Source organism: Stegodyphus dumicola, chromosome 1 (assembly GCF_044657685.1).
Source record: "Stegodyphus dumicola isolate Sdum_Otavi_A_Nest chromosome 1, ASM4465768v1".
Classification (NCBI taxonomy): Eukaryota; Metazoa; Arthropoda; class Arachnida; order Araneae; family Eresidae; genus Stegodyphus; species Stegodyphus dumicola.
In genome coordinates, this window is record NC_140768.1 from 218,206,052 (window position 1) to 218,224,753 (window position 18,702).

The following is an 18,702-nucleotide window of genomic DNA, read 5'->3' on the forward strand; positions in this document are numbered from 1 at the left end:
TGGCGTCAGCCAGCTGCTACAGTGTTACACATAGAAACGGTCGTTTTTTTTTTTTTTTTTTTTTTTTTTTTTTTTGTTTTTTTTGTTTTGTTTTGTTTTGTTTTTGTTTTTGTTTCCCCAACGAAAGAGAAAACCGCAATCAGGGAGTTCATACTTTAACTAATGTTAAGGATAAATTGAAGGACGCATTAACAAGAAATTAGTTTTTTTTTATTAAATTTGCAAAGAATAAGGTTTATTTAAAATCGAGACATGGCTTTTATGGGACGTGGGAAAAAAGAGGATTTTCTGGTTTTAGCTGCTGAATTAGAAATTCAAGTAGATCCAAGTATGAGAATCGTGGCGATAAAAAATGAAATAATTCAAAGTAATACATATGATGAATCATTTGCTAAAGAAGTATTTTTAACGATTATTGAAGAGAGGAAAAGAAAAGAAGAGGAACAGCGAAGAAAGGAGAAAGAAGAGATTGAGGAACAGCGAAGGAAAGAAGAGATTGAGGAACAGCGAAGGAAAGAAGAGCTTGAGGAACAGCGAAGGAAACAAGAGATTGAGGAACAACGAAGGAAAGAAGAATTAGAAGCACAGCAGAAAAGAGAGCAAATGGAGTTTGAATTGAGGAAACTCGAAATTGAATCTCGTGTTCGACTAACACAAACTCCACCAACAAATGAAAATGGACATCATAATTTTGATTTAATTAAGCTTATTCCCAAATTCAATTTAAGACACGATGATATTGTGATTTATTTATCCTTATTTGAAAGACAAGCTAAAAGGACAAAGATTGATCCTAAAGATTGGGTTTCATGTTTATTGACTTTAATGCCATCTGAAATCATTCAATTAATTGGTAGGGAATCTGAAGAAAATTTTGAAGATTATGAGTACATTAAGACCATTTTATTGAAGAAATTTAAATTAAATCCTGAAAGCTTCAGAAAAAAAATTTGTGATGCACCAAAAGAGCGCTGAAAAATCAGGGAGAGATTTTCGCTACGAAATTACAAGTTATTTTAAAGAGTGGATCAATGGTCTTGAAATCACAAATTTTGCCGCGTTAAAAGACTTGATTATTACTGACCAAATTAAGAAAAGAGTACCATATGAAGTAAGAGACCATCTTCTTGACGACTGGGCGAAGTTCGTTTCTCCAACCAAATTAGCTGATAAACTTGACGAATATGACAGTGTTCGTAATATCTCAAAACGGACTGGTGGTAATCCATCAACAGACAGAACTAATGAAAAATGGCAACCTCGTTCTCCACTTCCAGAAAGAGCTTTCAGAAATAAATCGCTGTCCGCTGAGAACACGCCAAGAGTGTACCCATCCCGTAAGAGTAATGAACCACAAAAACCTAGTTTCAAACTAACTTGCTATAATTGTGGAAGAGAAGGTCATACATCTAAGTTATGTACCAAAAATCGGATACCAAGAAGTGCTCCTGTAACAGCACAAAACAACTTAATACAAACACAAGCACCCCTTGCAGAAAAAGAAAAACCAGAAGTGCTAACTGCCAAGATCACTATTCCTGTCTCAAAATCAGTGGACGTGTCTGGAAACATAGATGAATTAAAACTTGTCAAAGTGGAGATATTATTCTAAATGGAATCGTAGACACGGGAGCACAAATTTCAATAGTCCGTGAGAAATTGGTTGACAACATACCTTGCGAAGGAGAAAGTAAAATAGAGATATCTTCTGCTTTTGGTGAAAACGAAATTACTCCACTAAAGATTTTCCAGATGAAAATTGACGATGATTTTCACGGTGGAGTGTCCATTACGTGTGCTGTTTCAAAAAAAGCTAGTTACCGACTTGCTATTGAGTTCTTCGGCTTATGAAACGCTCTGTGGAAATATCGAACTGTGGAGCAGTGATCGTCATTGGGATGCATCCCCCTTAGAGTACAAAGAGACAGATGATGAACCATCCCCAGTTGAAGACAATACTACAAATTTGGCTGTTGTTAATCAGATTTCCCAAGAAAACATAGAGTCTCTGAAAACAACGAACAGAGTAAGACTACAATTCAAGACACATCAAGAACAAGACGAAACTCTGAAAAAATGCTTTGAATGGGCAAATAAAAATAAAAATTCATATACTTTCGATGATGGCATATTACTTCATTCCTAATCATCTCATAGAGAAGTGGTTGAAAAATACCAGTTTCCAGAAATAGGAAGCAGTGAAGAATTGCAAAATAAATTACCAGAAATACCCGTTTAAAATAATAATAAAATTTATTCTCTGAAAAGTTCTGAAAAAAATGCAGAAGAGCTTCAGAAAAATATTTAGAAAGTAGTTCTTATTTAACTGAAGAAATTCAGCGCTTCAAGGAAGATGAACATATCAGCTCCAAGGAACCATTAACATCTGTTAAGGCTGCAAACATGTTAAGCAAGAGCAGTGATAACTCGGATTCGCTTGACTTCGCATCAAAATCAGAGCCGTGTCAAAAGAGGGACATTAGTAAGAAAGCAAAAAAGAATCGTAAATCAAAAGGTAAAATACAAGATGATTTAAAACCCGGCCAGAAACAAACTGCTGAACCAGTTTATCCAGTTTCAAACCTTAATACAAATCTAGCAATTACTCCTGGTTCAGCTCTTAGCATAAATTATGTATCTGAAAATAGAACAGACTCTACTAATACTATTAAGAAAACTTTGAAGCAGAATAAAAATAATACTATTTCTCAGAAAGTGTCTGAGCAGGATGAAGATAAAAACATGTCTATTAGCAATTTAGAGCATGGTATAATTGAAGAAGCATCATTTAAGGATGTTAATGATAAAGCGGTTGCAGCTATTTCATCTTCTGATGTTCCAACCAAAGCAAATGTCGAAGTGGATGCTGTTGATAAGGAAAGCAGGAATTTATTTCAGAAGTTGAGTAATGAAAGCTTATGCTTATCAAACAAGCAGCAATCACCTGTGGAAACTCAGCTTTCTTCAGAAGATACTTTAAATGTAACTTCTACAATTGAAGCAGTAGTTCTGCCAGAAACAAGCAGTAATATTTCTCATCTGTCAAAACCTGACTCCTGTGAAGATAAAAGTATCAAGAAGAAAGCAAAGAAGAAAAAGCATAAACAAAAGATGAAACAGGATCATATAACATCTAATCAAATGCAAAACAATACCACTCGTTCATTGCATCAATTTGATGAGACAAATCTTTCTATTCTCAGTTTAAGTCCTAGAGCAGAACTTTTATTTGAATGTGAACCTTTTAGTGTGTCCACTGATATCAGCAACCAAAGTGAAAATAATAAACTCTCACTTAAAGATTCAGATGTACTGAAAATACAACCATTTGTTCCTTGTGGTACATCTGACACTGTTTTTGTTCCTAATAATTCTTTCAATCGTCTTGTTAAAATGACAGGTATTGGCACCAGTAGTGAAAAAGAGGAAATATCATATGACTTATCAAATGTTAAAATATCAAGCTCTGTTTCAGATGCCACATTTTTGATAGGAGAAAGCCAGCATGTATTGCAAGATACATCAACTGAAATTTCTGTTAGTGATAACTGTGTAGAAAGAGTGGATACAGTGAATGAAAATGTACCTTGTACATCAGAAACTGTTCAATATAAAGAAACTACTGGCAAAAGAAAGCCAAAGAAGAAAAAAAAACATAATCAACATACATCTGATCAAATTCAAAAAGAAGGCTCATCTAATGTAAATGCATTCGGTAAGCCAGATCAAGATTCTATTCATAATGCAGATTTTAATACAGCTAAACATAATGTAATTGATACTGAACCTCTTGAAAAGTCTATTCAAGCTGAAACAGGAAAGGCTTCATTTAAAGATTTTGAAATAAATATATCTGAAATGTCACCATATACTGTCAGTGATGCCTCAAAAACTATTTTATGTTCTGATATACATTGGGTAGCATATTCTGAAAAAGGCAGAATTAAAGAAAAACTTGAAGGGTTTGTTAATTTATTTGTGAGTGAAATCTGTGATTCAAGTGCTCAGTATCTGCCAGAGGAAGTTCACATGGGAATGATGATGCTTTGTCAAGGTTAGCAGTTAACTCTTTCTCTCTCAATGAACTCTGAGCAGCATTGTCTCTACGGTGACGAATGTGCTTCTTGTGGGGGGATTTGTAATGATCGTGACTTGTAAAGATCGTGACTTGTAAAGATAATGACTTGTAAATATCATGACTTGAAAAGATCGTGACTTGTAAAGATCGTGACTTAAAGAGAACGTGAAATATAAATAATAGGATGAGAACTTGCATTTTACGGTGTGGCAACAAGAAGGGATTCGGAAGATTTTTATATATTTTGTTTAGAGAGTTTAAGATTTTAGTATTTTAATAGTTGTAAGAGTTTTAACTGTAGTAGTTAAGAGTTTAAAATTTTGATAGTTAAGAGCTGAAGCATTTATTTTTTGGTTCTGTTTTAAAATTCAAATAAAAGTATTTTGTTCATTCTGAAAATTTAGCTTTGTTCTTCCTACAAGGTTCAATATCCATTATATTGAAATAAGGAAAGGATTTTTACTGATAGACTAACTGAACTCAAAATGATTGGGTAGCGAATGGAAAATAAAGTTTTGCAATCAAAGTCAATTGTTCTAAAAAGATTTGATACAGAATTTTACCTCGGATAACCGTTCAATTTTTCGTTTCAAAATTGTTCCTCCTTTCTTCTGAAACCTAAAAGAAAGAATAATAAGTCTTGTGTTCTAAATCAGATACATAAAGGTATGTTATACTAAAAATATAAAGAATAATAATTCTTGTGCTCTAAATCAGATACATAAAGGTATGTTATACTAAAAATCTATAGCAACTTGTATAAAGAAATGGTGATTGAAATCAATATACATTTTTACTTGGCATAATAAAGCAAAAAAAGATGCATTTTTTAACATCTGTAGATACAAAAGGCGGTCAGACAGAATTTTCGTTGATTTTATGGAAACAGACTAATTCCCCTAGAAAAGTCAGGATTTTTCGTTGCAATTTTCTTGTAAAATATTTTTATATTTAAAAATTTTTCATTAAATTTTACATATATTACAATTTTTACTTTCCACAATACGCATTTCCTTTACTTAATGTCATACTTTTCATAATCTCCCATTTCAAAAGTTTTTTAATTAAAAATTGTCTTATCATTTCCTGGGAGATAACCAAATTGAATTTAATTATTAATATATATATATATCAGTTTCACTCAGATAAAAAAGTAGGTTGGCCTTTTTTGGGGGGGGGGTACTAAATTTATACTTAATTTACGTGCCAACTTTTCACTTGACTTTGAAATTATATGTATATTTTATACTTATTTATAATTTATTCTGTTATAAAAATTACTTTTTATTAGAGAACTAGCAGTATAACAGTTGTTCTGAAAAACGCTGTTTCCAGAAATCGCATAAAATATACAGAAGTGCGAAAATGGATTTGTTTGTTTGACTTTTACTGGTTTTATTTGACTGGTTATGTTTACTTTTATTTATATTTTTTTAGCTCAAAGTGGCGATTTGCTCAGAAGGGCTATTAATTTCGTTTTGGCATTTTGCGTTGATTCACTGTAAACGGCGACTCACTGTTTAACCTTTTGCCACCAAATATTAGTGCCCCCTACTATATTTAAAGAAATTAAATATAAAAATTGTAGTAAGCTCGCCTAAAAGTTACCAAGAGTTGCTGTTCCAAAAGGTTCAATACGTTTTAAAAAATTAATACATATGAAAATCAAATCATTAGACATGTAAAACATTAAAAAACAGAAAAAGATAAAAAGTAAGCGGAAAATGGTAAATTAGCCCAATTCGACCTCCAAACAGTCTTTTCAAGGGAAATTTCATTTATTTGAACGTCGAATCAAGCTAACCCCATTACGCGTTTCGCCGAAACAGACAATTGAAACTTTTTCGCTAAAAATTTTTTTAAATTTAGACAAAGTGTCTTGGAAATTTTAATAGTCTCAATTCTCTGTTCCAATTTCCCGACGCGTCCGCACAGAATGACACATTAAGGTGTTAAAATATGTTAAACAATACCTAAACTTCCTAAATCTAGACTAAAATCAAAATTAAAATCAAAATAAAAACGAAAATAAATAGCGATGAGCTATTAGTCCTAAAAATACAAAAACATACGGGCTGGGCCTGCAAGCTTAAAGATTAACAATTTAATTTTTAAATTATAGATTTTAGAAAACTGTAATGAAAACCTGTAATTAAAATAAAATAAAACAAAAATTAAGAAGAGAATAAACTAAGTGGGTCTTGCTAAGACCAAGAAAAATTTGTAACAAAAGAAACAAAAACTGACCTTTGGCGATGCAAAGCTGTCCCTCTTGTTGAAAAATGGCTGCTATACTTCTGTGTCTTTCATTCGGATGACGTATGTAGGGGGGAGCGAAGTTCTGTGGGCATTTAGCCAATGCGAAGAGATTTTCGTTATCTGCAATTCGTCTCCTATTATCGAAGGGGGCCGGAAACCTCGGAAAACCGTGTAAAGATCTCAAAATGGCGCTTGGCTTTTAGTAGGATGGAAAAAAAATATTTTCGAAGTGAAAATGGCTAATTCAGCTAAAACTATAAAAACTTGGCCATTAAAGCAAGAGTAAAAGGAAAAAACAGTCATTTGTTAAAAAAGTCGTAATTCTTCAAGCTAGCGGGCGATCAAGCTACTACGAAAAATGAAAAAAGCCCGATTTGTTAATAAAAGCAGTAAAATTGGCCATTATAGAAATTTAAAACTATGTACACAATATTATTTAAGATTAAAGTGCCAAAATTTTTGGAGGAAAGAGAATGAATAAACAAGAATTATCTGTACATTTTTACAATAGATTCTCTGAATTAGTCATCCTTCTTAAACCGTCCGTAGCTTTAGGTATAAAAAATCATTATCTAATTCAAAAAATCTAAAAATAGGTAAGGCTAATGCCAGCTTTTGAAAGGGAATTTTTAATTATTTTATGAGGTATTAGGTTACTTTTTAAAATAGTTACGAAGTATAGTATTTCTTCTTAATAATATAGAATCTGCATAAATGCATATATGTTTTTTGCATTGTGCTAAAACAACGGTACCTAGAGCCATCAAATTTTCAATAACGTAATCTTCCACCGAATATCATCTGGAAGCCCTAATTTGGAATTTGAAATTTGCTTTATTATCGATTTCATATTTTGTAACCCTTTAACTAATTTTTGATTAATAAACTCAACGATTTCAAAGACAGCAATGGCAACACTGTACGGAAAAAAAATTAACTCCAGCGTGAGAGACTGTGTATCGGAAATCCTAAAGATTTCTAAAGGAATTCTAAAGATAATATGAAAGCTCTCAGATTTTATTTTTTTTAACTTTTTTTCTTAGCAGTAGCAACACTAAATAGTTAACGCTTTGCGAAATACTATTCAAAAGTTCCGATTGTTCAGATCTTTTTTTACTATGGATTATATTTATTTAGAATTAATTAAATATATGTATACTAAAACTAATTTTCGAGTTGATGTGTTTGATTTTGGATGTCTTTTTCTGTTTTAAAATATGAATTAAAAAAATTTTAGAATTGGATTCCTGGCGGTAATTTTAAAACAAATATATATTTTTTATCTAAAATTATTATGACCTATATTTTAACTTAAAGATTTCTTTTTTACAGCTCCGTTCATTAGAAAAATGAATGTTAATTTCAAGCAATACACACCTTTGCATTAGAATAGGAATAAGTTTGGTACATTCTGCATAAAGTGTTGTCAAGAACGCACCATACCTGCAAAAGAAATGGTTCGCATCATTCGAGATTCTTTTAGAAATGTTTAGATATAGTGAAAAAAATTTATTACTGCCGATTTTACCTGTACCGCTCTGGGAACAAGGCGAGCTCTTTGGCGTTTATCTCTCTCCATTCTAAAAATATATCACTAAATGGAGGTGCCTCCTACACAAAAATTAATGATTAAGTGTCAAGATTAAGTTAGCAGTAATTTATTTTTTCTTTCAAAACTGAAATTCTCATTACTATATCATGCAAATAAAAAAAATCTATTAAGTAAAATCAGTAATTTATTTCATTTTGATACGAGCCACAGCAACACGAAAGGGATTCATCATATCTAAATATTATCTCCTAATATTTAAATGATAATATATAATATCTTAATTTTTTTCTGGAGATTTTTAATGGTAGTAAATTCTATTAATACGCGAATACTTTCTAAAAACCATAAACTGTATTCAAAATAAATTCTTCTAAAATTTAAGCTTCCCCGTAAATTGGGATTCAGAATAATTTTTATATTTGGATGTATATCGCTTTCTAAAGAAAATTATATCCATGTTTACCTGCTTATAAGCTCAACCAACGAAGTGTGAAATTAAAATAAAAAGAAAAAGAATTAAGAGGCAAAAAAATAAGATATACTTTAGTTGGAGCAGAACGGAAGAAGAATATCATATCGGGAGGTCTGAATTTTTATCAAAATAGAAACAAACCAAGATTGAATTTTAATTAAATCAGAAAGTTTCCATGTCACAGCTAAAGATCTTCAGTGAAATCTTAAAGTTAATCTACATTTGTATCATTTCTTCTGTTACCGGAAGGAAATTCCCCAAATACTTTGATTAGATTTATTATAAAGTGTCATTTTTTCTCATTATGTTTATGTTCTTGAATTCTCCTGTCTGCTGTGCGATATACAAAAAAAAAAAAAGAAAAAAAAAAAAAAAAAACTCATATTTTTTTATTCATTAAAATCCTGTGAACTTACGCTTTGCGTAATTCAATTTTTTATTTAACGTACAGAATTTCATAACTTAATTTTAAATATAATTTTACATTTAAAAATTTTCAGAGTACGTAAGAACATCCCCTTGAAGATGGGAAAGCCATCCCGTTCGTTGGATGTCGAACTACTAATGGCTTTTAAACACTCAACCCCTGGTGGGTTCACTCTACTTGGTTGTAGTGGTTAATGTTACTGCCTGCAGTATCGTAGGCCCGAGCTCGAATCCCAGAGAATGCTTGGATGTATAATGTCTTTGCCACAAGTTTTCAGTTATTAGCGGCAAAGGGGTGGGAAATTCTTGTACTTGTATCCCCCCCCCCGCCCCGAGAAAGTATCTTTCAAACCTGGAACGAAATTTTGAAGGTATGAATCTTGGGCATCTAAAGATTTTCGACTCCTTGACATGAAACAATTCGTAGACGTATTTTGATATTACTGTCAGACAAGCGAGGTTAAGTCTCAGTAACAAGCATTTTCAGAACTAGAACAGTTATTCCTAAAAAAGAAATTGATCCAGTTTTCCCACTTTGTACGTAAATTATGATAAAGATGATGATTATGATAATTATGAACTTGCAAATAAGTTCTTTTGATGGCAAGAAAAATCTTTTGAGTTACAGAAGTAAAAATTGGATTTCATATTATTATACATCCATTATTTTATAAAGTTCACAGGCAACGAATGTGAACAACTCTTACAAACGATTGACATAACAGTCGGAGTGATATAGAGAGAGGAAATATGATTCGAACGTGGTTATTCTTTTGGCCAGCTCTTTTGTCTACATTAGCAGAAAATTCTGCGGATAAAACGAATTTGAACAACAAATGAATCTTTACGAAATGCCTTTATATTTCTCTTTTTTTCCTCGAAAATTTGAATCTTTAAGATGGGAAATTAAAATTTAACAATTTGTTGCTTACTTCTTTTTAAAAGTATTTACTGCATAGTTGAAGTTAGCTTTAGTTATAAACTGTTGCTTTAGAATTGTCACTTCAAGCCTATTTCTTCCCCTAAACTATTACTCATAACTATGACAGCAACTGCTTCCGAAAAAAAGTTGAATTCTCCAGTTTGCTAAAATCGATTAAGGCCTTTTGTGCAGTGATGAAGACACACGCAACGTAACGATAGCAACACGAGGACACAGTAGCTACGACCTTGAAATTCCTATTTTAAAGAGTTGCTGAAGAGCATTGAGGATATTCGTTACATGTTTATATTTTAAAATTAGGATTTCGATAAAGAGATACTGTTACTTAATTTTATTTATTTTATTGAAGTAAGCTTTGAAATTATTCAAAAGCATTTTACAAGAATGTCTAAATTTATTCGGAAAAAAATCTATTTGAAAAATTTCTTTTTGGGTAATTTTACATTTAAAAATCTTCAGATAATAAAAGGAATTTACGATGTATGATTGTACTTCCAATGCGATATCTATGAAGAATTTAAGTTAGCCTAAGTTTTAAATTAATTTAATCAGAAGCTTCTAGGTTAGAGTAACAGAATCTTTTAGAAGGAAAATACTTCGCTATAAAAAGAATACAAGCAAATTTATAATAAATATCTGAGAAGTACCACAGGAACCGATGATAAGTAATAGCAAGATAATAGTCCTATTCCACACTCGCTGGCTTCTGGAGTTTTGAAAATTCCTTCCAAGAAGTTAAAAGTCTTCTGACACCAAAACCTATTAAAAAGAATGTGTCAGTTAACTGAGGTCTAACAAAAAATATACATCTTTTAAAGAGCTTATGCGACCTCTATTTTCCCAACCATTCGTAAACCGATACTTCCAATTACAAAAAAAAAAAAAAAAAAAAAAATTTTAATTGTCACAAATATTCATGTTTTGCCAATTTTTAAAAATTAATTATGTAAAAAATAAGAAATCTAATATTTTATTCGGTCTCCTAGCACTATAGTTACTTTTATTAAAAGTTTATACACGTTTTAAAGAATTAAACACAATTTTTTTATTCCCGCGAAACAAAAATTGACTGAGATATTTAATTTATAGATCATGCTTTCTGAAACTTCAATGGTTGTACACAAGTTGTGAAGCAAAATATAGGAACATGTACGTATCTCAAAATTAAGCATTAGCTGAGGAATATTTTTTTGGAGATTTTAATCGATCAAATGTCATTAATATTCAGATTGTCGAGAAAACTTTTGATTAACACAAATGTTTTTCAAAAAGGAGATATAGTTCACAAACTCTTATAGAATTCTTATTCTGGAAAATGGCGACGCGATTCAAATATTGGCACTTAGCCAACTTGTAATATTATTTACATAAAATAGAAATCAAAAATATTATTAGTCCAGTGCATTTTTTGTATGGCTAATATGATTCTAAGGTAATAAAACTGCTTGTAAATATTTTTAGCATTTGAAAACTTGTGCGGAAATGCTTTCGGTATACTAAATGTAACAAAACGAGCATTACAAACTAGTAAATCACAAAGAAATATCATTGGAATACATTAAATGCAAAGAAAACTTCACCTCGAATATTCCCAATTTGTTTTTAGCCAGTCTCCTAAAGAAAACGTTTAATTTCTGTTTCAAGTTTTGTAAAATCCATAAATGTTTCAAATTTTGAAATTACATATCTTGGTCAATTTTTGTCTTATACGAGTCAAAATTTCAGCGCATCATTTCTTAGAATTAGTTTAAAGAAATACTAAATATATTAGAGAACCAGCCAGATCGTGCTCTGCTGAAATGTATATTGAAAATTTCGAAATTTTAAATTTAATAACTCTGTCAATTTTTGGTTCACATGAGTCACTTTTTTTCCTTTTCCATTTTTTAATAAATATAACTCTAAGGTGCAAGGTGTGTAGAGGAACTAGAAGCACCCCTACATACCTTGTAAGTTTGTCGGTCTCGTAGCGAATCACCCTGTATATATAAATTAGGTACTTTTCCAATTTCGCCCGCGGAAATCTCTCCAAGCAGACTTTATTGGCGACAACACACGTTATACACATAAAAAAAAAGTTGAAAAATGTTTGTTCTACAGATATTTGACTTCGGAGTCATAAACATTTTAATATCGTTTGAAATTTTTTCAAATGAGTCTTTTGTTTCAATTTCACACGAATTTCACACGAATTCTGCGAGGTAACTTTTCAGATGATAACGTGCCGTTCCTCTGTGTTTCTTATTTCGCATTTTGGCGCTACTCCATAGTCTTTCTAATTCTTGTGTGCATTCGCTATTGTGTGTATTTTCCTTACTTGCTTCTAATATGATATTCATGGATCGATTTGGTACTTTACAAGGAAACATTCATTTGCGTTTGCTTCATGGCAAACTCCACCAAAGATCCAGGGCTGTGATAGAATCCGTCCCGCATTGTTTCTGCGCTTCGTGAACATACTTTCATCCACTTCGACGATCATATCAGATGTTTCTATTTTCTGTTGTTGACGTTTAAGCAAAGAAATCCACACAAACCTCGCCGCATGTAGTTATTCCAGACCACAACGATTCCGTGACTGATTTCTAACTCACTGATTTTCACATCATTTAACTGAAGTTAATTCTTCGCTCCAAACATAAATAAATTTTACACACTTCAAGAAACTTAATATCGATGACTCAAACTATGTGCCTTTCCGGATACTTATTTTACTTGGAAAAATTGAAAGGTTGCAGCGCCACTGAATTTCGTCTCCGAAATACTATTTCATTTCAGGATTATTATCACACTAGAAAGCCCGGCGGTCATACGAAATGACCGCTGTTCTAGATATTATAAATTGTAATCAAAATGATTTGTGCAAAGGTGTCTGCTAATTCAAATTGAATTACCCAGGGCAGGCGGCGAGGACGCCCCTTTGCTTACTGCCCCACGGAGTTTCCCCCTTCTACTTGCTTAATTGCTTAGAGAACAATGAAGGAAACCACTGGCGGTACATTTCTTAAGAGCCACCGCTAGCTTAATAAATAAAGGTGATTTAAATAATAAAATGTTAATTCACATGTCAAAGATCTCTTTCTATACAACATTTCTTGTGTAGATCTTTCATCATTTTTAAGCTCGCCTTGCAGAGAACCATCAATTATTTTTAATTTTGCGTCCGTTCTTTCACGAACTCTTGAACAGGCAACATAAAGTTGACCGCGTCCAAATGCAGGTCAGGTAAAAAAATGCCAACACGCTTCAGCGTTTGGCCCTGAGACTTATTGATAGTTATAGCAACGGCAAGTTTTACAGGAAATTGTCTACGTCTCAATTAAAACGGCAACCCTGTGCCTTGGCAACTTCACCCCATTGGCTAGTATAGTTACGCAAGCAACCAATAAACTATCGGCGACAAACATACACTTAAGCCGCATATATATATATATATATATGGGGGGAAGTAACATCATCTTTTCCGAAACAGTTGGCTCCCAGGCTTAGCGAAGCACACCGTTGGATTCCGCAGGTCACGCCATTTTGACCATTCGCTTCTTCGTGGGACTTTAATTAGCCGAGATATTAATTAAAAACTAATTTTCCCCTACGTTTTCCCTACATTTTCCACTTTCTTTCTTGGTTTTTTTCCTATTAGAGAGATTTGGCTACGTGCCAAATTCTCTTTTCTCGAATATCTACGGAACGGCGCCGAGTTGAAATTCGAGACGCGTATTCTCGGATTACAAAAAATTCTCCGAATCCATCGATACGGTTCTCATCTTCGTACGGCTTTAATAGGCCGAGATATTAATTAAAAGCTGAGGAAATGTTGATTCCCACGCTCATTTTTCCGAGTGGCAACAATAAACTATCGGCGACAAACACTTAAGCCGCTTATATACATACTAGAAAGGCCGTCGGTGATACGAAATGATCGCTGTTCTAGATATTATAAATTGTAATTAAAATGATTTATGCAAAAGTGTCTGCTAATTCAAACACGAATTAGCCAGGGCAGGCGGCGAGGACGCCCTTTTGCTCCACGGGGTTTCCCCTTCTACTTGCTTAATTGCTTAAAGTAGAGTGCAGTAAAGAAAACCACTGGCGGTACATTTCTTAAGAGCTACCGCTAGCTCAATAAACAAAGGTGATTTAAATAAGAAAATGTTAATTCACATGTCAAAGATCTCTTTGTATACAACATTTCTTGTGTAGATCTTTCCATCATTTTTAAGCTCGCCTTGCAGAGAACCATCAATTATTTTTAATTTTGCGTCCGTTCTTTCAAGAACTCTTGTAGCTGACTTGTCCAAATGCAGGCTCAGGAAAAAAATGCCAACACGCTTCAGCGTTTGGCCCTGAGACTTATTGATAGTTATAGCAAAGGCAAGTTTTACAGGAAATTGTCTACGTCTCAATTGAAACAGCAACCTGTACCGTGGAAACTTCATCCCATTGGCTAGTACAGTCACCCAAGCAACCAATAAACTATCGGCGACAAACAGACACTTAAGCCGCATATAATAAAAATATTTATTTATTTCATTTTATCTGTTTTTTCATCGTTGCCAGTTTTTGCCGGTTGCATATATCCGAATTCTATTATATATAGATGTTAAATTTATTTATTAAATGTTAAATGCACGTGCTTTTGTATTTTTAATTTTTCCGGCTTAGCTTCCTCATAATATTCGTCACGCGCTGCACTGCACGGGGAATAAAACAATTTGCACTTACGCAAGCAACCAATAATTGGCGACAAACACTTAAGCCGCTTATATATAAGATAAAGAAGTAGCAATTTTAAGCAAAACGCCTTTCCCGTGCATTTCCCTCTGTTCTGGGTAAATCCTAAATTTCCATTTGTTTTTAATCCATTTTTAACATACTAGGGAAAAAAAGTGACTATTAAAATTTATATCTGGAAGCGGCAACAACTTTCTGTTAAATCATTCATTTTTCTTATTAAATTTGAAGCATAAATATGTTGTGTTTTGCCGAGTGGTAAAACACTTCTTCTAAATCTTTGAGTTATCTGATTGTATTTCGCACGCTTTCGAAACGTATATATTGCACGCTTTGCCGAGTGGCAACAATTGTTTCGAAGTCGTCGAGTTTGTTAAGCAAAATATCCTTGAATTCGCACAAAATGCAAAATAACAAACAAAACAAAATCTGAAAGGGTTCAGATTTTAACAATCACCCAAAAGGTTTTGTTAAAGTTTTTTACATTCTAGTTGAGCTCTTAGTCTACCAATCTTCTCTTGCACTCACTCTTGCTGACGCTTTTTTTTAGACTAATGTGCACTCAATCTTGCTGACGCTTTTTTTTAGACTAATGTCCCTTTTGCTAACGTCCCAAAAGGGACATTAGTCTTGAAACGTCATTTTGAATCGAAACACTTTTCAGATATTATACCCACCAAATATTATGGCCCTGTATAACATTTAAGGAAATTAAATAATAAAGAATTTGCGTGAATGTATGTATGTTTCTCTCATTGTGAAAAAGCAGCGGTACCTAGAGCAATAAAATTTTGCATAACGTATTCCTGCACCCGAACATGGGCACCTGGAAGCCCGATTTTTGAATTACAGGGCGATAATGTTTTGTGGCAACAATCTGAAAAGTGATACCGCCATTTATAGTGATTCAACGCAAATTACGTTTCGAGAATAATAGCCCATTTGGGCTAGTAACAATGTACTTTTCCCCATGTTTTCTCATGTTGTCAGTTATATTCACTTCAGTTTATTGACTAACTTCTTACCAGATGAACGTATGCTGAAGACCTGAATCCTAGAAGTTTACTTTTTATCTTAACGATTTTGTGCTGTTTTATTTTTTCAATAAATAAATGTTGCTTTTCAGAAATGAATGTTGATGAAATGAATTTACAGAAATGAATGTAATGCTTTACAGAAATGAATTAAAATATGAAATGATTAAATTTCTTCTAAGCAGTGCTCAATAAGATAAGAAAAATTGGCTTGTACCTTAAAGTATCCACTGGGACATCTCCTAACAAGTAAGGACACCAGAAGCCTGCTGATCCATCTGCAGTCGTATGCGGACTAAATTTTTCAGATATTAGAGTTACTTCTATGTTGGGAATGGTTTCCAGAGCATGCACTGCCGAAGATACACCAATGATACCTCCCCCAATAACAGCTACTTTCTGAATATTTAACATTCTTCTGTCAAATAGTAATTTCCCAGCACTTCCATAGAAATCCATTTCCTTTGCTTTGCTGAAAACTGAAAGAAAGAGAAAAAAAACATGAAGTGCAATTTTAAAAAAATTAAAAAGAAAGGCTCATTTCATTTAATGGTAATTCGCAAATATTGCACTTTTTTACAACTGAAAGATTTGACAATCTTAGAAGGAATCAATCAAGTGACGATAATTTGCCAAGCACTTTTCCTCCCCTTGTGTTTGTATACCATATTCTAATATTTCAAATTTTTCAGTATTATCGTATTGAAATTAGTCATAAGATGGTCTTTAAGACATTGATGATTGCTAAAATTGTTTAAATCTTGAGAAAAATGTACTGAGCTTTAGTAGCTTTTCTAAACAATTGTCCATCTCTTGAATTTCGCCTTTTGTGATTATTTCAGTATTTCTGTAATTTCGTTTGCTGTATAAGTATAATGCTGATTTACTAACTCTCGCAATATTTCAAACTTTTCACTAGCATTGTACTAACTAGCCGCTATACGGCCAGCCTATTATTATTAACTAGCCGCTATGCGGCCAGCCTTCGTCTGGCTTTTAAATGTACAGAAAAAATGCCTGAAGGGAACACCTGGGACCAATGGCCCCGTGAGTTGAGATTCGAACCCTCCCCCCTTGCATACCGCCCTGGTGTATAAAGCAAACCAAAAAAACATATATATCTTGAATTTTTAGCAAACTGATTGCATAGGATGTGTATTAAACATTTGTTAAAACATAATTTATATCCCCCTTCTTAACTACCACCATAACTACATAAAATATTATATAAAAATTCTGCAATCAAATAAATATAACTCCATGCCATTTCTGATGAGTCAAATTTTTTCAAACATTTTCTGACTCGACAGTTTGAATAGCTCTTTTCCTGGAATTTTGAATTTTACAAATTAGAATTATAAAAAGATATACAGAAAAAGCATTACGTTTTAATAATGCCCAATATATGATGATGTGTTAAAATGTTACGAATCTTTAGGTAATCTTCCGAGAAAATGTGTCAGCAATAATATTACATCCATTTAACTCGTAAAGTAAAGCCGTTTCAGACATAGGATGATTTTAAGCATACATTTCATAAACTGTTACAGTGAGTTAATTTATTGTTATTCTTGAAGGGCATTTGAATACACAATATTAAATGTTTTCCCATTGTAAACAAAGATGTAAAGATTATACTTTTTTCCTTTTCTAGAACAACTCACATATAACTGGCTTTATGAAAAACACGGACTTTGCAGGTCAAGCCCAACAACATTTAAAGTCTGTCCTTGCGCTGTGTTGAAACTCATTGCAAAACTTTAAAATATTGGGAGTTGAAGCCGCTTAAAATGAAATTGTACATCATATGGTATAATGGGAATTATTTTGGGGTGAACACATCTTTTCCTCTTGCATGACCAGTCATAATATTTTCTTCAATAACATTTTTCATTAGCTTCTTGACAGATAATCTTGTACCATTGCAGAGTGAAGGGGGATCCAAATTTCTCAACAGCATTATAGGTGCACCAACTTTTAACTCCAGAATATGCGAAGGTGCTCCAGGCAGTTCCAAAGAGCTCAAAAATTCATTTGGTTAATTTACAGCCTCATCTGTACAAAACACAGTATCAACTGACTTGTAAATTTGAATACTGCCAGGCAACTGTGCTAAAAGTTGTTTATTAGTGGTCCTCAGTGTATAATTTTTTGGTGCGAGAATGGCTCTTTCACATAGCCAACTGTGATCGGGAAAGTGCTGTCTTAAGTTCTGCAAGTAACAGGTCTTGGTGGTTTCCCACAAAGTTTCAAATACATTCCAGTAATTATACATCTATCTTGGTTATCTAGTGTGAGAAATCTATTTCCGAGTTTCAGCAAATTCTTGAGGTGTAGTATCTCCATTAATATGAACTCTTATATTAGTTCTAATATCAAGTCTCTGAATTTCATTCCAAATATATGATGATTTTAAGCATGCGTGCATTTCATCATCTCGTGTTCTCCGTGGAACGAGGGGTAGTGTCTGTCGAAAATCTCCAGCAAGAACCAATGTAATGCCTCCCATTCTTCTATTGTTATGTCTCAGGTCTTGCAATGTAACATCAAGGGCTCCGAACTCAGCTTTGTAAGATATTGTGCACCATCTTGATTCAAAACTGCAGTCATAATTGTTTTAAATGCTTCCTTTTGATATGGAATCAGTTTCTTTTCATGTTCTAAGTATTTTGTAAGTTATTGCAAATTGTAACTCATTTCATTACAAATTTCACTGCGCATTGCCGGTTCAACATTTCGTGTTGGTTCAGGTAACCCGAATGACTGCAAGTTTTGTCCACCTAAGAAGCTAATTTTGTCTTCAATCATAAGAAATTATAATTGATAGCTAGAACAAATAAATATAGTTGTTTGTCGATAGTTATATGCTTGTAAACAAACAAATATAGTTTTCCTTGAAATGTGTGATTTGGTCTCGTACAGCTTCCTTTATCGATGAAAATTTTAACTAACTATTATGCAACACATTTACTTATAACTTTACAGTTTAATATGCTTATAACATGGAAATCTGTGTGTCAGAAGTGAAAAAAACTGATCTATTTTGTCAGTATTATAGACATCATATGCAGAAAATTTCTTAAAAAAAAACCGGGATTTTTTCACAGTCATTCTTTCCATCTTAAAACGTCAACAAGATTCTTTCTCTGCAGGATCTTAGACGTAATATTGTACCTCTATTTCCAACAACACAATCAACCATCAATT

At 32.8% G+C, this 18,702-nt stretch overlaps 1 protein-coding gene across 2 annotated transcripts in view; it reads right to left on the minus strand.

The window, feature by feature from the left end:
• The window catches only part of Daao2 (D-amino acid oxidase 2), a 102,174-nt gene that overhangs the window by 48,176 nt on the left and 35,296 nt on the right, over positions 1 to 18,702 (minus strand). For both annotated transcript variants that reach the window (XM_085825603.1, XM_085825596.1), the window contains exons 2-6: positions 15,713 to 15,974; positions 10,378 to 10,489; positions 7,866 to 7,948; positions 7,715 to 7,780; positions 4,642 to 4,696 (exon numbers count right to left, since the gene is read on the minus strand). In XM_085825603.1, the coding sequence (XP_085681729.1) occupies positions 4,642 to 4,696; positions 7,715 to 7,780; positions 7,866 to 7,948; positions 10,378 to 10,489; positions 15,713 to 15,954 (558 nt within the window). In that variant the 5' untranslated portion in view covers positions 15,955 to 15,974. The remainder of the gene's footprint in view (positions 1 to 4,641; positions 4,697 to 7,714; positions 7,781 to 7,865; positions 7,949 to 10,377; positions 10,490 to 15,712; positions 15,975 to 18,702) is intronic.